Consider the following 21,190-nt stretch of genomic DNA (forward strand, 5'->3'; position numbering starts at 1 on the left):
AAAAAATGGATCCAAATATATTTTTTTTATTCACGTGATTTAAATGGTTTAATTTAAATTGGGTAAACAACTGTTGAGGATTGTTTTAATATGTGAACAAAAAAGGAGGTTAACAGATCTGTTTGTTTACTTTCACCTTTCCTTTTCATTATATTTAATAATTCTCTTAAAGACAATGTAAATTGTTAAGAAAATTGTTTTCTTTTAGTGCCTTCTGTAATGTTACATAATTTTTTCTTTAGCCATTATTGCCAGAATTCCTATCTTCATCCCAGTGCCGGTGAAGACAATGTAAATTGTTAAGAAAACTGTTTTCTTTTAGTGCCTTCTGGAATGTTACATAATTTTTTCTTTAGCCATTATTGCCAGAATTCCTATCTTCATCCCAGTGCTGGTGAAGTCAAAGATAAAACCAATCTACAGCTTCTGCAATAGCCATCACTGAACTGCTTGCAGAACTTGCCTGGACACATTGTGAACTCACCTGTATGCATTGTGAACTATTTGTTGGTGCAGCGACTTGTGGTAGTGTTGGGGTATTTTTGCTGATGATGCCATCGGTGGTACAATTTTTCCAAAAGGAGCCGTCAATTGGCTTGGTGTATCTTCCTCCCTTCTGCTTGTCATGATTGTCCAGCTAAAATTTGGGGGCCAACAGAGGTGAGGCAAAGAACCTCACCCCCCCGCTGGTACAAAGACCTCTCCACAGGTGTGGCTGTATACTGGACCGGTAGTCAGTGACGGGTAAGATCCAATTGCAATGGTACCAACCTAAAGGGTAAGGACCATATGTACTATTGGACAACCTAAGGCAGGCACGGTCCCTAAGCCATATGCTTTTTGTTTAAACAGAGAGGGGGAGATGTTGAGAGCCACAGCTGAAGGGGCCCCAGCAAACTTCCAGCTGCCGGCTGATGATTGGCTCACAGGGGCCCCAGCAACATCTAGCTGATTGGCTCCTCTGCGGTGATGCTCATTGGGCTGTTTCCCTGCCCTTTCAGACCATGGAGCTGCTCATTGGGGGACTTTTTTGGCTCCGCCCACATGACCCAGCCAATCAGCCTCAAGAGCAGGAGGATTGTGGGAGGTGGAGAGAGAGGCTTGTGTTGGAGAGGGAGGCTTGTGGAAAGCTGGTGGTGGCAGTTGGGGCTCTGAGGGTTTTTCCTGAGAGGCTGTTTTGTTTGGCGTGTCTTGTTCTAAAAATAAAGTTAGTTTCTTTTGACAAGTGGCTCCTGATTGTGCCCAGCCAGACTGCGGCAATTATTATTATTATCTTCTTTAAAATTCTTTTCTTCTTATTAGCCCAAACAGTTGGCAAGCCATGATCCATGAGGCAAATCCAGCCCACTGCTTATTTTTATACATATATATAAATAAAGCTTTATTGGAACACAGCCATGTTCATTTGTTTATGTATTATCTGTGACTGCTTTCATACTTCAACTATTACCAAGAGTTCAATCCTTGTCCCTGATACCAAACCAATAACAAGGATGAGAAAAAGAAAAAAAAAAAAAGTTTTATTGTTTGCTAGCAAAGGAGAAACAGAGGACTCCAGCCCCAGAGGCTGTGATTCTGCCCTTCAGGGAAAAGGGTTTTTTAAAAAAGGTGATTCAAAGGCTACATTCCACATGTTCTGTCTGAAATTATAACTCACTTGTTAATTTGGGAAACAATCATTTCTGAGATCTTCTGATGCTATCCTCAGAGTGTGAATTACTTCCTTTCTGTGGTGGGTGTATGCTCAAGGACAAATAACTCTGCCTAGGATGGGAAAGAAAGGTAATTCTGTTTCCCCTGAGATCAGGGAGGGGGAGAGATTAGGGAGGCCCTGGGAGAAAGGAAGAGAAGAAACATGTCCATTTTAAAAACAAGTCGCAGTGGCAGAGCAGCAGGGCTGTATTCAAAGCATAAGGTGAACCACTGTTACTATTTTATTTTATTTGGCACCAGGGATTGAATCCAGGGGCAGTTAACCACTGAGATATTTCCCTAGCTCTTTCTATTTTTTATCTTGAGACAAGGTCTTGCTAAATTGCTTAAGGCCTCATTAGGTTGTTGAGCTGGCTTTGAATTTGCAATCCAGACTCAGCCTCCAGAATTGCTGGGATTAAGGCATGCACCACTCAGGCTGGTTTAACCAATTGTTTAACCAATCCTCAGCAATTTATCGAGGCCCTAAACAATTTTAATCTGGATTCTATGAATGATTCCACTATGTTGATAAACCACCTGAAATTATATGCAAAGTTTGTGTGGATATGCAAGTGTGCATATGTATGGGGAGAAAGTTTCCAGCTTAATCTTTTGGTAATAAATTTCAATAGTTAAGGGCATAGGACCTGGATACAAACTGCCCTGAATCCCAGCTCTGCTAATTCCACTATCACCTAAACTAATTAACCTCACCATGCTTTGTCTGTAAAATGGGGATGTTGTAGTACCTACCTCATTATTATGGGAATTTAGAGAGTTAACATATATAAAGCATTTGGAGATGACTTGGCATATGATAAATGGTATATAAGCATTGGCTAATATTGCCATTTCTGGCTTTCCCCTTGCCTGTAAGGCTCCCAGCTAGACCAATGTTTTCCTTTTCTTTCTTTCTTTTTTTTAATATTTATTTTTTAGTTGCAGTTGGACACAATATCTTTATTCTATTTTTTTTAATGTGGCACTGAGGATCAAACCCAGGGTCTCCCATGTGGTAGGCGAGCACTCTACTGCCTAGCCCCAACCCCAGTCCCTAGACCAATGTTTTCTGATGCTCTAGTGCACCTTGCTCTCCAGGACTCATCCCTCAGGCTCTTTCTCTGCTCAGAGCAAGCTTGCCAAAGTGTGGCTTGCCCACTAACTCTTGACCTTGCCTCTGGCCTCAGCTCAAATATTTTCTCCAAGAAGCCCTTGCTGATCTCTAGTCTATGAGAGTCCTCCCTCCTCTCAACTCTCAGCCCAATTTTTCCCCATTAAAAACAACAACAACAACAAAAAAAAAACAAAAAACCTGCACTATAATTGAGTGAGATCTCTTTAAGGGTTTCCCTTACAGTTTCTAAGCTCTGAAAAGGACAAAGGTCATGTCTGCCTGGCTCCCTGTGGACTTCAGTGCAGTGCCTAATATACTGTAGGAATACCATAAATATCGGTCAAATGAATTAGTGAATGAATAAAAACAAAACAAAAAAATGTAGCTGGCTGGGTGGTACGCAGAGATCAAAGCCATCCTCAGCAATTTAACGAGGCCCTAAGCAATTTAGCGAGACCCTGTCTCAAAATGAAAAAAAAACAAAAAGGCTTGGGGATGTAGTTCAGTGTTAAAGCACAAAAGCGCGCCACAAAGAAAGAAATAATTAAGCAGGGAGCTTGCCTGTTCCCAGAGAAGATATGCATACCCTTAATTTAAGACATGATTAAATACTTTCATAAACTGGTAAAATCAACTGTGTCAATCTGAGAAATTTACTGCTATCTTGGGAGATGATACATAAGTGACACGTTATCAGGAAAACTACATTTTATTATTAATACTCGAACACTAGGAAAATTATAATAATTACCATCATAATTCAAAATAGACACAATAAAGAGATTCTTTAGGAAATGTCTTAAAGGACCAATAGTTGCTTTCCCTCCACTGGAATAAGGAATCCCTGCAAGAGTTCGCACTGCACCCACCTCACCAACTGTCAAACTCCAAGGGTTCCTCTGCTGTGTAAAGGGCCTTAAAATACCTGCGGGACACCAGTGCCTATTCTCCAGCCAAAACAATGAGGTAACTGCCAACCACGATGGGGGGTGGAGGCGGGGACTGGACTTGGGCCCCAGGAGATACAGAACTGGGGAAATTTCACAAGAATTGCTGGTGGTCAGAGGGCTTTAGGAGAGCCGGTTGGAATGTCTCAGAGACCCTAGACAGTTGGAGATCTGTCATGCATCTGGCAGATTTCTGAGGATGGAAGCAGCTTCCTTAGACAGCCCTTCAGCTCACAAGCCTTGGACTACATTTCCCAGCGGGCTTGCTTTAGGGCTGGTTGTGAGTAATAGGGCGTGTCTAGGAAGAGAAGCCATAGTACTTCAGCAGCGCTGGGGCATCTTGCTCCGCTGCAGCTGCGCCGGCAGAGATGGTTGTACTCCTGCTCCTGCTCTTCCTTCTCCCCTTTCTCCTGTACGTGACTGCGCCCCAAATCAGGTTTGTGCAATTATGTGTTGCCTTCTCTTGCAAAGTCTTCACGAGGGCACCCGAATTCTCAATGAAGCTCTTTTCTTCAAAAAGAAGGACTAAGGAAAACTCCCCGTGGTGGTGGTGGTGGTGGTGGTGGTGGTGGTGATGGTGGTGGGGTCCCCAAGATGGCCTAGAGCCGGAGTTCAGTGGGTTGCAGGCCAGGTCCAGGTGTCTTGGATGTTGGTAGGGTAAGATCCGACACCACAGGCGGTCGTGAACCATTCTGAGCATCCTGCTTTGCTTCTCCGATCCCCCCTATTCGTCTGGCACCCCCCCTGCCTCCGCCTTCAGGGATCCCTGAGCGCAAGGCTGCCTTAAATGCTCGAGTTTTCAGCTTGGCGGATTTCAAACCCTAGAACGGAATGTGGCCCCCAGCTCTGTTTCCTCCTTCAACTCCCACGTCTTGCCCCAGCGCTATCTATCTTCTTGCTTCCAGCCTTTGAGAAACAAAGAACTATTGCACCTTTTGCTTTATGGCCCGGTTGCATGCGCTCTCGTTACTATTAGATTAGTGCTTTCGTGAGGCGGCTGTAAAGGAGAGAAATGGAAAGAGTGATTATGCACCCTACCCTGCCTTCGAAGCAAGAGCATGGGGGACGGTGAGGGGTGTTGAGGGGGAGGACAAGAAAAGTGTGGGGGACGGTTTTTTGACCAGGTGACAGATCAGCCCGAGGCTGGCGCGGTTCCCCAGAGAATCAGCAGCGGGCTGCACAATCGCTGATTGGTTCTGAGTAGAGTCACCCGTAGTGACGGCGGTCCAGTGACTGAAGAGACACACTCCTTCCCCAAGAGGTGTGATCATAGTTGCAGTAGAAACGGAAGCTGTGCCAGATTCTACTCAGTCATTTCTTACCATATAAGATTGATCTATCAAGGATCACCTGCCTGCCTCCCTGCCTCCCTTTCTTGACTTTGACTTTTCCTCATTGATGACCCTCTTCCGGTTGTATTTTTTTTTCTCAATCCTAAACATTCACTGCTCCTATCTCTAAGCACACACGTGGGTTATCATACTCAAATGAAAACATGATTTTTTTTATGTCTTTGCCACATCTTCTTATGCACATAGAATCTCAATGAAAACTTGAACCATAACTGGGAAATAGTTCCTAATGATATTTTTCACTGGGAAAATCTTTCTTAGAAAAATATCTAAGTGAGGTGATATTTTTCTTATAAAGAATATTCTTCAGGCTTTATCTCCAGCCTAGCTATGTCATGGGAGCCAGGCCAGAGCTGGAATTTTATAGTTGATTTTCTTTTTCATTTCTGCTATTTAAGGAGAGGAAGGAGCTAAGTGCAGCCCCCAACAATTTGTCATTATTGGAGCTCAAGCTGAAGGAGTGTGGGAAATAGAGCTGGGGACATGTTCTTTGAGCAGGGAGGTATCAGTTGGTGGGCACCATGAATTAGTTCACCTCCTTTTCAGCCTGTTTGCACTAAGCAGGTAGCTTTGGTGGCTAGGAGTAATTTGCAGTTCCAAGTTCAATGAAAAAAGCTGAAATGCTCTTTAAAAATGCACCTCCTCATCATCTGATTATTTTAGTCCCAAGATTGTAAAGGAGAGAAAAGAAGAATCTGAGGACTGCCAAAATGAATTTGTGCATTTGTTCTTTTGGAAAGGCAGTATAGTGTAGTACTTAGGAGCAAGGACTGTAATTAGACAAACCAAGACTTGAAACCCCACTCTCCTTTGTACTTATTTAACTCCGTGTGTGTGTATGTGTGTGTGTGTGCGCGTTCATAGGATTTGAATCCATGGTTTCACTCGTGCTAAGTACATATCACTGAGCTACATCCCCGACCCCTGTCTTATTTTCATGTGTGTAAATGTATGTGAGTGTGGCCTTTTTCTTGATTTGTTCTAGATTTACAAGCTTTCATAATTTTAACTCTTCTAATTGATTAATCATTTCTCAAGACTAAATATGTCAGTTGTTGGCAGAGTGACATGCAGAGACAAGTTCTTTCCTCTTCTTGACTGGGTCTTGTGATTTTTCTAAGCCAAAAGTACCTCCTGGGGAGCTCAAACTGTAGTCAGGTGCTTGGCTAATCAAACCTTCATCCAGTTCTTATGCTGCGGGGAACAGCTTTTTCCCTTGTGCAAGAGCAGATTGTTTTCTTTCCACCAATTTTTCTTAAACTTGTAAAAGGACATAAGTGGAAGAACCTAAAGGAAACCTCAGCCTTGGGATTTGAAGACATTGGGAGTTGAGGAATCCTCTGCAGGGATGAGATAATGAAGGACTGATAAACTCTCCTCCTTTGTCTACAGGAAAATGCTGTCTAGTGGGGTGTGCACATCTACTGTCCAGCTTCCTGGGAAGGTAGCTGTAGTCACTGGAGCTAACACAGGAATTGGAAAGGAGACAGCTAAAGAGCTGGCTCAAAGAGGCAAGTTCATCTGCTCTTCATTCCCTACTGCTACTGTAGTTTTCCCTCACAGTGGGTCATTTTCCTTATTTCTTCATGGTCCTAGATTCAAGAATACTCCAGTGTGATATTCTACTTGTAATGGGCATTTAACAGATATTATCTATCTGTTTTTCTTTCTTGATTTGATTTGAATACCTCTGTTGTGAATTAGGGATAAAAATTTTAATCTAAAAACAGAGAACAACATTAATATTACTACATTAATGTCAGTATTAATCTATAACACCCAATCAAAAAACAACTGACAGTTTTTTTCATATGTCGTTTGATAGGAGCCCGTGTGTATTTAGCTTGCCGGGATATGCAAAAGGGGGAATTGGTGGCCAGAGAGATCCAAGACATGACAGGGAACCAGGAGGTGTTGGCACGGAAACTGGACCTGTCTGATACAAAGTCTATTCGAGCCTTTGCTAAGGACTTCTTAGCACGTAAGTGTGGAACCAGAAACTATGTTGTGGGTCTTACGATCAACATAGCAGACTTAGCTAAAAGGGAAAGATTCCTTTCCCTCTAATACATAGAAATAGTGGATAAAATATAGCCCCAAACTTTCCATATATAACTGAACTCATGTGATCATTGGGATGTGATTTATGTCTGGGGAACATCCTAGGAGCAGAAACAAAAAGGCAACCATAACAGCGAGCATGAGCCAAGGCCAGAATCTTATGGGAGTATCAATACTTGGTTGGGGCTTTTTAAGGTCTAGGGTCTAAATAACAAGATCAGGAGATGAGACCTCAGGTTTTTGAGGGGTGAAACACCATAGATAAGGTTGAGATTCACAAAGGGCTATCTGGTCCATGGTAAAGGGAAAAACAACAAAACCCTGACTACTTTGTACCAGTTCAGGGACATGATGAAAAGCCTTTTCATCTTTTCAGGATATGGATGAATAGTCATCTGCAAGAAACTAAAACCTCAAACTGGTCTTATCTGTGGGGTCTGAATCATACCACCAAATGGTGTAGGATCTTTATTTTTTAATTACAAGAAATGTTTTTTGGTGCCAGACTCTTGAGCTGAGACATTAACATAAAAACCTATAATAGGTGCCAGGTATGGTATTACATACCTATAATCTCAGCTACTCGGGAGACTGAAGCAGGAAGATCACAAGTTTGAAGCCAGCCTGCACAATTTAGAGAGAACCTGTCAGGAAATAAAAATTTTAAAAGGGCTTAGAATGTGGCTCAGTGGTAGAGCATTGCCTAGCATGTATGAGGCCCTGGGTTCAATTCCCAGTATTGAAAACAAACAAACAAAACTATAGCTCTTGTGAAAAACAAATCCAAGCTTACTCTACAGATATCCCTTTTCATTGCCCAGGGATCTAGGTCTCCCAGAGGAAATACCTTCCACTGCTATGAACTTAAACCACATGAGGAAATGGACTACTAAAGACAGGTGGCAAGTTTCTTTTGGGATCTGAATTCCAGAAGCAAGGGTGCATATAGAACAACCTTTTTTCTCTTGCTTTGGGATCTTCCCATTCAGCTTGGGAAGTCTTTGTATTGGGAGAGGTGGACAGAATACTTTCAAAAGCAATGAGTAAGCAGCTCCTGAACTGGAAATACTGGGAAAGCCATTCAGTGATATCAGATGGTATTTTTCCATGTTGTAGAAATATGTAGGATTCAACTAAGTTCTTACAATGAAAAAACAATGCAGCGAAGGGGAAATGGAGGGAAGATTGAAGTCCTGCACCCCCACTTTCAAAGCCTGGGTTTTGAGGCAGGTGTCAAAGATGTAACAGCTATGGCTGGCCACATTCATGCTCCGTTTTCTCTTTCCTGCAGAGGAAAAGCACCTCCACATTTTGATCAACAATGCAGGAGTGATGATGTGTCCCTACTCTAAGACAGCAGATGGCTTCGAGATGCACATGGGAGTCAACCACTTGGGTAGGAAATCTGGTCTTATCATAAAACTGGAAGAAATCTAAAGTTCTCCTTGGAAACCTTAGGAGTCAGATTGAGCCTTCTTTGTGGTATGATTGGCGCTCAGGTCTATAATAGACCAGGTGAGAGTTATGAATAGTTTAGACCAGCCTGAAGCTGAGGCCTGCCTTAGGTTCTGCCTACGTTTTAATCTGCATTCCAGATTTGGTTTACCTTGAGAGCATTTTCCAACAGCCCAATAGGATTGGGGACTGTGTTGCTTCTTAGAAGTGATCCCTGTAGCTGGTATCAGATAGAGGCTACCTACACTTAAAGAGTGATGTTAACCACCATTGGAACAAGACAGGACTTCATAGGCACTTGTCACACCTACCTGGCTGTTTCCATTTCCCTGAACCTTCACTGGACTTGTGTAGTTGACAGTGTAAGTTGAGGTGAAAGGCTTTATTCCTGAATTCTCTGTCCCCCATAGCTGAGCCCTGCTTACCTCCATTCCTCTTACCTCATACTGGCACTGAACTCTGTTAATCCTAGTTTTTTCTCAACAGGTCACTTCCTTCTGACCCATCTGCTGCTAGAGAGACTGAAGGAATCAGCCCCATCAAGGGTAGTAAATGTGTCTTCCTTGGCACATCACCTGGGAAGGATCCACTTCCATAACCTACAAGGCGAGAAATTCTACAATTCAGGTCTAGCCTACTGTCACAGCAAGTTAGCCAACATTCTTTTCACCCAGGAACTGGCCAGGAGGCTGAAAGGTAGGCTTGGGAAAAATGAATATGGAAACATAATTCAATGGAAGATAGCTAAATGCCACAAGAATGGAAACTGTTTTCCAGAGCCTGTCACCTGCCCTCAGGACCTGCTTCCCTGACTCTAAATGAATATTGGAGGTGGCTAGCTGGGGACAGGGAGATTCTTACTTTGATTCTGAAGGCTCCACAACTTACTGTGTGAGCTGAAGAAGTTACTTAACTTTTCAAAACTTATTTCTTCATGTGTACAATGAGACTGCTCCACAGATGGTTGTCATAATTCAGGCTCATGAGCAAGTCGAGATTTTTCACTCTTAGTGAGACTGAGTAGCAGGAAGGGAACTGAATTAACACTAGATACAGCCATTAGAATAAAACATTTACTGGGATTCTGGAGGGGCATCTTCCTAACACCAAAGGGTCTAATATGAGGGATAGTGAAGGGGACTCTCCAGTCACAAGTAAACAAAAGTTCTTAGCATGATCAACTCTGGATTTCCAACAAAGATAAAGGAAATGAAAATCTAAAAGGGCAATATGTAGGAGAAGAGAGAGGCAGAATTCAGACTCAAGGAATTAATCACAGGATCCCCACTTTAGAATAGGATCCTCATACTTCATGGTCAGCCACAAGATGAGAAGAAGGAAGCTGGTAGGCAGCTCAATCCATATGCCCAGTCTGTACCCAGGGCATGCATCCTTTATTAACTCAGGATAGATGAGGATATCATAACAGTAAGAACTATCCAAAGAGTAGGTCAGGGAGCTAAGGCAGCCTGGAGGTGTAGAGATGGGTCCACAGTGAGAATCCAGTAAAAGTAGAGTATATACTAGGGAGTAAACCTGACAGTTTTCCTGGATTTTTAGGTAGAAAATAGCTGTGTTGAAGAGCAAGAACCCCCATGTGACAGATTGATTCATCCAACCATTCCGCAGACATGTATTCCATTCCTGATTTAGGGGAGTAGGGATGAGGTGGTGGACAAGACTCTATTTGTTTGACGTCTAATGGGAGAGAGAGATGATTAGCAACATTTGTTCCACGTAAAATCGTCTAGTAATACATGAGATAATTTTTGCTATAAAAAGTTCAAATAGTATGTGATAGTATACAGAATTAAAGATGAAAACCTTTATTTATTCTTTTAGCCCCCTTCCAATTTTTTCCCTTCAAGTGATGCTGTCAGCAGCTTGTTGTGCTGATTTCCAATCATCCCCCGTGCATTTACATATGCATGTCATACACAAGGAACTACATTTCTAACATGGTATCTTGGCAATTCTTCCATGTGGTACATATTTACTCCCATTCATTTGTTGGCTGCATTATATTTAATATAGCTGTACCTTTGCTTATTTATCCATTTTCTTAAAACATATAGGTTGTTTCCTTTTTTGTTGCTGCTATTTAATTTTAATTATGGTAATGTTATAAAGGTTAAGTGCAAGGACTTAATAATGGATTGGGCTGGCAAGGACCTTATTCAATCTAAGGGTTTAAGAAAGATTCTCTGAGGAAGAAATTGCAATCTGAGCCCCAAAGAATGATTAAAAATTAAATGGGTCATAGGTGCAGGGTGGTGAGAAGGCTGAGGAACATTCCAGCCAGAAGGAAGAAGATGTATAAAGTATGAGCTCTGTTGGAGAAACAGAGAAGACTGGTTAGAACATGGTTTGAACAGAGGATTGAGCTAAAACTGAAAGGTAGATAGAGGCCATAGTAAGGATTTTAGTGTTAATTCTAAGAGCAGTAGAAAAACCTTTGAAATTAAGGCCTTTTAGAAATGGGCAGGAGTAGGTGCAGCAAGCCTGGACTAGGGTGGTGGAGATGGAATGTAGAAGACACTCCTGAGAGATATTTAGGATGTAGAAACCACAGAGCTTGTTGATGATTATGCATGGTGAAGTGGGGAATCATCAAGTGCTGCTCCTAGAAGCCTATTTAGGTATTTAGGGGACATGGCAGCAACCAGGTTTGGACTTAAAAGTGGAAGTCAGTTTTAGACCTCTGAATCTGCATTGTGGTAGGTTATCTAGGGAAGACTGTGGAGTAGGCAGTTGGAAATAATGAGTACTTTATCTCAAGTTGCAAAATCCACAACTTCTCAAACTTGACACCAAAACTTATTTGGTAGCAAAACCTCAACTATGCTAGGGAGATTAGATAATAGGCAGGATAGGTATATGTCTCATATTATCCTGCTAAAATAAGAAGAAATTTAAAACATTTTTGGTCTCAAGATTTCCAGACAGGATCAGGGACCTGAAATAACATGTGCAGAAGTGTTATTTAGCATTTCCATATTCCAGGGACTATTCTCAGCTCTTTACATATGTGAAATTATCTACTCTTCAGACAAACCCTGTGAGGTATAGGTATCATGATTAGCCCCATTTTAGAGATGAGAAAGTAAGTCACAAAAACAGGAGCTTGTCTCAGGTTACACAGCCAATGAATGGAGTTGGGAGTTGAAATGGGGCATTCTCGCTGCTACAAAGTCCATGCTCTTCACCACTTCTCATAGTTACTCTAGAATCCAAAGGAACAGTTTGGGCTGTAGATGCAAAGTGTAAGTCTAGTGAGCCATGACAATTCCAAGACTTAACATTTGGATAGAAAATGATGATAAGGCTGTCTAGGAAACTGAGATGAAGCAGCCAGAAGAAGGGTTAAGAGACCAGAAGAGGTGTGGGGTCATAGAAGCCAGTTAAAAAAAAAAAAAAAAAAAGGACTTAAAAAAACAGGGGATCAACAATGTAAAGTGTTCCTAACAGGCCAAGTCTTGGTTCTGCTACAACAAAACAGTTAATAACCTCTCAGAGCCTTAACTTCTTAATCTGTGAAATGGATGTGTAAATTAACTGAATAGTGCTTGTGATGTTACCGTGGCAGGGGGTTCACTTGTGGGATCACAAGAGTCTTCCCATCCTTTTTGGTAAAATCGAGTCCGTCTCTTTACGTGGCACCCCCTACAGGCTCTGGCGTTACCACATATTCTGTACATCCTGGCACAGTCAAATCAGAATTGGTTCGGCACTCATCTTTCATGAGGTCGATGTGGTGGCTTTTCTCCTTCTTCATCAAGACTCCTCAGCAGGGAGCCCAGACCAGCCTGTACTGTGCCTTAACAGAAGGTCTTGAGATTCTAAGTGGGAATCATTTCAGGTATGCATATATCTGTTTTTGAAGATGAATTTTATTTCTCAAAGGAAATTATCGGAATTTGTCTGGTATGTCGTAGCCTTTTAAAAAAAGTATTTTGTCAAATATATCTAGAGTTTTTATCTTTTATGTGACCCATTCACATTTTTTGTGATACCTAAGTTTGATTTTTTTCTCTTACTCTGATAATTATGCTTTCTATTTCTTTTCATCCTATCTTTTGTTATGTCAGTCAAGTTTTATTTATTCCTTTTTGGACTCTTTAGTTCTATATTTCTCACATTAAAAAGAACTTTAATCTGTTTTTTTCATTGTCTTTAGAATTGAAAGATTCCCTTCTTGAATGAGTAAAAGTTTAAAAACTTCATTGTAGAGGCTTTTGAACATACACAGCAGTAGAACAATTAGCATATTGAACTCACATATACCCATCATCCAGTTTCAACTGTCATTATCCTTCACACCTTTCCATATTTTCTTCTCCCATATTACTATTATTATTATTATTATTTTAATGTTTTTTAGTTATAGATGGACACAATACCTTTTCATTTTATTTGTTTATTTTTATGTGGTACTGAGGATCAAACCCAGTTCCTCACACATGCTAGGCAAGTGCTCCACTCTGAGCCACAACCCCAGCTCATTCTTCTCCCATATTATTTTGAAGAAAAATCCCAGACATCACATAAGATTGGATTTTTAACATTTTATTTATCTTCATGACAATGTTAAAGTAACCTGATATTTTGGAGAAGGGGCTATAAATTATATTCAGATTGGAAAGAAAGGTAATTAGATGATGAAAAGTCTATAGTACCAACTTACAGAAGAACCACAGAAGTTATTTCCTTAGAGACAGACAGAATCTAGTCTATGTTTTAGAAAAATATTTGTTTAATGAATAAGTAACCCAGTGAGAGGTAGAGTCCCTGATTTAGGGTATTGACAAAAGGATAGTTGCATGCCAGAGGCCCTTGAAGAGACAGAATTTTACCACTGGATGAGTGAGAGAGGGAGGGAGAGAGGGAGGAGGAAGATTTGGTAGCCTGGGTTTCAAGCCTGAGTGTCTAGGAGGTTGATGATGACATTAACCCAGATAGCAGGCATGGAAAAATAGTGTATGACTTAAGGTTCTTGAATTCCAAAGCAGTGGACATGAACGCTGGCAAAGTTAAGCAGGAAGGAAATTTTCTATAATATTAGAGCTGGAGGTGCCTGTAGATTCAAAGGGAAGACTGAAGAGTTGCTTAGAACAGTCAGAATGGCCAGCCACCCTGCTGGAGCACTGCTGCCAGGGTGAAATCTTTTAGTTTTGGTTGCTCACTATACAGTCTCCAGGGAGGAAGCATTGGATAGAAGGAAGTTGCCAAAAGAAGATGGAATGGATATTTAGTCAGAATGACAGTTTTCCCTGGCGTAGTAAATCTTGCTCTGTATATGTTGAGTGTGTATTACAAGACATACAAATAGAAATGTGTAGCAGAGAGTTGAAAGTATGGGTCTGAAGTTCAAGAAAATAGATAAATACAGTTTTGCACACTGGAATGATTTTCCAAGAGTGAGTGGAGGCCGGATGTGGTGGTGCACACCTGTAATCCCAGCAACTTGGGAGGCTGAGGCAGGAGGATCGCAAGTTCAAAGCCAACCCAGTCTATGGATTCTTAATTTTACTTCATTTTGAAGATCCAACAGCAGCCAAGTAGAACACTATTTAGAAAGCAATGTAAAAGTCTGTTTTGATTGGAACTTTGCACTGGCTGTTCTCTCTGCCTATTTCTACTAATCTTTCTGTCTGTAATGTTTTGCCTATAATGGACATTTCACAAAAATGGAATGATAAAATGTGGTATTTGTGACTTTCAATTAGCATAATGTTTTCAAGGTTTATCTATACCAAAACGTATCAGTTCTTAGTTCTTTTTTTAATAATTTTTTTCTTAGGTGTAGATGGACACAATACCCTTATTTTATTTATTTATTTTTATGTGGTGCTAAGGATAAAACCCACTGCCTCACACGTGCGAGGTGAGCACTCTTCTACTGAACTACAACCCCAGCCCCTCTTATTTCCTTTTTATTGCTTAATAATATTTAATTATATGGATATACCATAGTTTATTTATCCTTTCATCAGTCAGTGGACATTTAGGTTTCCAAATTTTTTGGCTATTTGAATACTACTGTTGTGAGCATCCTTATAGAAACTTTTGTATTGGCATTGCTCTTGGGGCATCTGGTAACTCTGTTTAACTGTTGAAGAGTTGCCAGACTTTTCCAAAGTGACCATCCTTTTACATTCTCACTGGTCATGTATGAAGGTTCCAGTTTCTCCATATCCCAAACAATACATGCTATTGTGTCTCCTTTTGATTTTAGCCATCATAGTGAATATCTTGTCATTATCATTTTCCTGCTAATGATATGAAACATTTTTCTTGTGCTTCATTGTACTTTAATGTATGTACATTGGAGAAGTGTATGATTTGAATCCTTTGCCCATTTTTAAGTTAAATTATTGTCTTTTTATTGTTTAGTTGCAAGAGTTCTTTATAGTCTAAATACAAGTCCTTTATCACATAAAAGATTTAAAAGTATTCTTTCACTCTGTGGGTTGTGGGTTGTCTTTTCACCTTTGTGTGTGTGTGTGTGTGTGTGTGTGTTACTGGGTATTGAACTTAGGGGCACTCAACCACTGACCACATCCCCAGCCCTATTTTGTATATAGACAGTGTCTCACTGATTTGCTTATTGCCTCACTTTTGCTGAGGCTGGCTTTGAACTCATGATCTTTCTGCCTCAGACTCCTGAGCCACTGAGATTGCAGGTGTGTGCCACCACGCCCAACAATCACTTTCTTAATAATACCCTTGGAAGTACCCAAATTTTTAATTTTGATAAAGTCCAATTTATCTACATTTTTCTTTTGTCACTTGGGCTTTTGGTGTCATATCTAAGAAACCACTGCCTCACCCAGGTTCACAGATTTTCTACTCTGCTATGTTTTCTTTACACAGTTTTATAGTTTTAGCATTACATTTAGGTCTGTGATCCATGTTGAGTTATTTTTTGTATGTATTAGGAATTAGAGGCCTAATTTCATTCCTTTGCATGTAGATATCCAGCAGTCCAAGCAACATTTGTTGGAAAGACTGTTCTTTCCCCATTGAATTATCTTGGTAGCTGTATTAGTCTGCTCAGACGGCCAGTACAGAATATAGTTAGCCCTGAATATCCATGGTTCTGCATCTGTGGATTCAACTAGTAGAGGATTGACAGTGTTCACGGGGAAGAGTGTATCTGTACTGAACTCAGAGTTTGTTTCTTGACATTATTCCTTAAACAATATAGTGTAACAACTTATTTACATAACATTTACATTAGGATTGTAAGTATCTTATGAGACGATGTGTGTAGGCTATTATGCAAATATGATACCATTTTATGTAAGGGACTTAGGCATCCCACAGGAGGTCCTAAAACTAGAGACTGGGTGCCTGTAGCACAGATTGGATGCCTTAAACATTTATTTTTTTACAGTTCTGGAGACAAGATCTTGTCCAAGATAAAGGACTGGCAGGGTTGGTTTCTGATGAGACCTTTCTTCAAGGCTTTGGAATGGCTGTCCTCTCTGTGTCCTCACAGGGCCTTTCCTCTGTGCACAAACATTCCTAGAGTCTCTTCTTCTTCTAAGGACACTAGTCCTATTGGATTAGGGCCCCACTTCTAGCCTCATTTAACCTAAATTATCTCCTTAAAGGCCCCATCTACAAGTACAGTCACATTGGGGGTTAGGGTTTCAATGTATGGATTTTGGAGAGACAAAATTCAATCCCTAGGCTAGGTATAGTGGTACACGACCGTAAACCCAGAGGCTCCAGAGGCTGAGGCAGGAGAATTGCAAGTTCAAAGCCAACCTCAGCAACTTAGCAAGGCCCTAAGCAACTCAGTGAGCCCTCTCTCTAAATAAAATACAAAAAAGGGATGGGGATATGGCTCAGTGGTAGAGTGCCCCTGGGTTCAATCCCTGGTACAAAAAAAAAAAAAAAAATTCAATCCATAACAGGAACCTTTTTGGAAGTCAATTGACCATAAAGGTAGGGGTTTATTTCTACACATTTAATTTTGTTATATTCATTTATCTGTCTGTCCTTATGCAGGTACCACATTATCTTGATTACTGTAACTTTGTAGTAAGTTAATTTTTTTATATTAGCCAATCTTTTACTATATTTATTCTTAACAAATTTTGGGGGGATTATCAGCACTTCAACCATGTTGATACAGTAACCACACTTAAATAGCTCATACTATAGTATTTAAATAATTTTTATAGCACATCATAATTTACAAGGTATCTTTGTGTCCATTGTATCATTTGCTCTTCACTATGACCTTAAGAAGGGTATAAGACACAGGGCAGAGGAAGATGCTTACAGAGGCTAGATGTTTCCAGAGAGTGGTTCTCTGTGATGGTATTTTCATTCACAAAAGTCAGGTTGTGCTGGTCATACTGTAAGTTTTCTTAAGTAGATATACTACACTTATAATTCTTGTTTTATAAATGTGAAGTTTTGTGGGTTTTTTTCCTTTTGTGTGTGTGGTACTGGGGATTGAACCCAAGGTCTCATGCTTGCTAGGCAAGCATTTCTATATATCCCAACCCTTTTTTAAATTTTTGAGACAGGGTCTCATTCAGTTGACCAAGCTGGCCTCAAGCCTGTAATGCTCTGGCCTCAGCCTCTGGGGTAGCTGGGATTATAGGCATATACTACCACCCTTGAATATGTTTTTAAGTGATCTGTACATGTGAAGGTATTTTAAATGATGTTTCTCAAGCATTAGCTAGTTATAAGGATCATCTTAAGAACTAGTTGAAAACAGATTCCTGGGCCTCAACCTGAGGGATTCTGATTCAGTATGTCTGAAATAGGACCAGAGAACTGTCATTTCTGACAAGCTCCAGGATGATATTCCTGCTGCTGGTCCACGGCCCACACCAAGTAGCATGTGTTAATGAACATATGTTAGGAATTTGCTTCATGTTGTTAATTCAGAGTTGGCAACTCTACTTTTACCTTCAGAATTTGCTTAGAAGCCATGCCTATAATCCCAATGGCTTGGGAGGCTGAGGCAGGAGGATCACAAATTCAAGGCCAGCTTCAGCAATTTATTGAGGCTCCAAGCAACTTAGCAAGACCCTGTCTCAAAATAAAAAATAAAAAGGGATGGGGATTTGGATCAGTGGATAAGTACCCCTGGGTTCAATTCCCAGTTCCAAAAAAAGAAAAGAAACTTAGTTACCAACACAGCAGCCTTTCAAAGGTGATTAGGTCAAGAAAGATTAAATACCATTATTGCAGGAGTGGTAGAGAGTTCCTTATAAAAGGATGAACTGGGGCCCTCAACCACCTGGTGCCTTCTGCCTTGTCATGATACAACCAGAAGGCCCTCACCAGATGCCAGTCCCTTCAAGTTCATCTTCCCAGTCCCCATAATCATGAGCCATTAAATTTCAGTTCATATATAAGTTAAACAGTCTGGTTAACCAGTCTATAGCAACATACAAAGGACTAAGACACACCTGGCACCTTGTTACCATTTCTTTTTTGCTGTCACCTTTTCCTTCCTTTGTTGTTTATGAAGCTGGCTATATTTGTCATGAGTTTTAAAGTAGTTATAATTGCAGATAGTTCAGGAATAAGAAATATTCTTTTACTACTCCAAGCATCTGTGACCAGTGTAAGCAGCAGGATCTCAGCTTTGTAACAATGTCCAGGGCCTGGAAGGATGGCCCTTATGGTCTTATTTGAAGAAGGTAGACATACACAGGTGTCAGGCAGGCACTGATATTAGAGTTAAATATATACACAGAAAGGAAGACATAAAGACCTAATGAAACATTCTGATCAGAGTGACCTAATAAGAAGATCTAACTGGCATTCATATTTTCTCAGAGAATAGGACCAACTGTGGCCCTGTCCTGAAGGACATGTGATCCCTGGATTGTTTTTCTATCCTATTCTTTATCCCAGGCAGAGAGCAGATTCCATTCTTAACCCTTTGCTTCAAGCCTCTCTCTTTCCTTCCCAGTGACTGCCATGTGGCATGGGTCTCTGCCCAGGCTCGTAATGAGACAATAGCAAGAAGACTATGGGATGTCAGCTGTGACCTGCTGGGACTCCCAATGGATTGACTGGTGGTAGTTGGACCCCAAAGAAGACTGCAGCTGAAGATACAATGCTCCTGACAAAATGTTTCTCCTTCAAGGTGGCCAAAACCTGAAGCACAAAAAGAACAAACCTTCTGGCCTAGCCTACGTGGTATCCAGTTAAATTCCAGTACACTGCCAGACTCATGTTAATACCTTGCATTTGTCCAGACTTACTTTGTTCTTGTTACTACCAGTTTCTAGCAATATCATTGGATAAGATAACCTCATAAGACCTGTACAGCTCATATTTTCCTTCTGAAACCTACTCCTACTTAAGAGAATCTAAGCTCTGGAAGGTTGATGTTTGGAAATATGGAATAGTCTACCTTCTTTGTTCACACTGTAATTCCTCCCAATCAACCAACCTTTACTTAAGGGAGGCACACTGCAACCTCAGCTGAATCGAGTCACAGTGGCTTGACTCAAAAGCAGGGCTTCATTGCACCAACACTGGGATTCTTTCAGGAAATCCTTCACTGAATCTGGATTATGGCCCAGCCTTATTTCTCACAACCTAAAGCCACTGCTGTTAAGATATTTACCCAAGTCCAAACCACAGAAGAACTTCCTTTTCTAAGAAGTTTGTGGTATTTGGGGGAGAGCAGAAATTTTTTAAAAATCAACATGTCATTTTCCTACCATGTATCAAACCAGTAAGGGGGTAATGAAAATAGCATTATTAAACAACAGGCCACTTGGCTATACTGACTCCAGTCCCATGGAGGCCTCCTTTTTTGTGCCTTGAAACTAGAAAAAGAAAGGGAAGTGTTTTTGGTCATTGTCATTGTGTTATCTTTTTGTTCTTCTTGTGTATTTATGCAGTTGGGAGTATTTTCACAAAATTTACAACAGCCACAAAGAAACAGTGGCATCAAAGCAGACACTAATGTAAGGATATGATCAGAGATGGAACAAACCAGTGTCATTCATTTGTTTATATAAATGAGTACAGCTGCAAAGAGAAGTAGACTGTATATGTTGGTATCCAGCCAATAAGAAGTAGGTGGGTACAGGGACAAGTTTAAAAAAAGTTCCTAAAATTCTATATTTTATTTGGAGAACTTTTATCAAAAGTAATGTTGCCAAAGAAGTCTGAGGAATTGGTAATGTTCCCATCACTTCACTGGAGTATGTGATTCTAAGAGAGTTTGTGACTTTCTTGGACTGAATAACTTTAGTAAGGAGAAGTTATAGGACCACATCCTTCACTTCTCATATATACATAAACTGATAAATCTTTTATTGGACTGTTTGACCATTAAACTATATATTTAGAAATGGTCATTTCTAGGAAAATTGGAAAACTTGGTAATAGTGCAGAATAACTCAATATTTTACGTAATTTATGTGGAACTGTCAATGACAAAAATTCTTTTTGATTATTTATCATGTTTTTAATCAGAATAAAAGTGTAAGAATTAAAAGTTTCAAGAGTCAAAAGAAGAAAGCACCTATTATAATTATGCAATTATTTTTCATTATAAAAGATAAATTTGTCCCAGAATCTAACTACAGTACAATCTCAGTTCACATGCCATTAATTTGTGTTGTTGATAATTTGACCATTCACTCACTTCCTACTTAACTTTATGACGTTGACCAAAGGTCACTTTTTCTGCAATCCTTGATCATCCCCAGAATTTTCTCTCTGTACCAGCCTTTTATTTCTGTAACACAGTGTTACAGGACTTAACACTACACTGCTGCTCACAACCAGAGACTTTATCATCTCTTTGCACAGGGCATATTAAGAGCTCAACTAATTTATTTGTTTAAAGCAATGGTCAGTGAACTCAAATCTAATAAAAACAAGGCTCTAAGAGAGAGAAATCACCAAAGCAGCGAGGTGTGGTGGAACACCCCTGTAATCCCAGCCACTGGAGGCTGAGGGAGGAGAATGGCAAGTTCCAGGCTGGCCTCAGTAACTTAGCAAGGCCCTCAGCAACTTAGTGAGACCCTTAGATTTTTTTTTTTTAAAGGGCTGTATGGGCAGTTTAAGTATTGGCTCTTTAGGCAAACTACGCAATCACTATAGACAGGAATCCACACCCACGGAGTGTAGGAAAAAACTTTATAATTGCTAAGTTCACTTAGTGGGAGACCATACCTCTTTTCTTCAAGCCCGGCCCAAGTTCTACCCCACATTATAAACCACTCAAGGACAAAGTAAATTATATGATTCATCAACATATGCGCTGATTCCCACCAACGCCTACACTCAAACGCCTTTGGTAAACTAATGCACAGCCTAGTGCACGTGGCGGTCCGAGTCCGTATTTTGAGGTCGCACTGAGTTCCCCAGTGCACCACCGCCCGACGGCCCGCCTATCCTTCTAGGACTAAAAGCCAACACGTAGGACACGAAGTGAGGAAGTCAGGGTGGCAAAGAAGGGAGCGATAACCGTGAAGAGGACGTTCGGGACCATGTTACACTCCAGCGCAAAAGCCGGAACACGGCAGCCCCACGGGCGCGTGACCCACAAGCCGAGCGTCCTG

At 40.7% G+C, this 21,190-nt stretch overlaps 1 protein-coding gene across 1 annotated transcript; it reads left to right on the forward strand.

Annotated features, from left to right (window-relative positions):
- Positions 1–3,861: 3,861 nt before the first annotated feature.
- Rdh11 (retinol dehydrogenase 11) lies at positions 3,862–19,407 on the forward strand. Its single transcript, XM_046461614.2, has 7 exons — positions 3,862–4,192; positions 6,501–6,619; positions 6,934–7,089; positions 8,461–8,565; positions 9,111–9,320; positions 12,294–12,483; positions 18,574–19,407. The coding sequence occupies exons 1-7, from the start codon at positions 4,125–4,127 to the stop codon at positions 18,674–18,676; spliced, it is 951 nt and encodes a 316-aa protein (XP_046317570.1). The 5' UTR covers positions 3,862–4,124; the 3' UTR covers positions 18,677–19,407.
- Positions 19,408–21,190: the final 1,783 nt, after the last annotated feature.

This window comes from Marmota monax, unplaced genomic scaffold (genome assembly GCF_021218885.2).
Source record: "Marmota monax isolate L192 unplaced genomic scaffold, Marmota_monax_Labrador192_F-V1.1 WCK01_AAM20220418_F8-fsc00001, whole genome shotgun sequence".
Lineage (NCBI taxonomy): Eukaryota > Metazoa > Chordata > Mammalia > Rodentia > Sciuridae > Marmota > Marmota monax.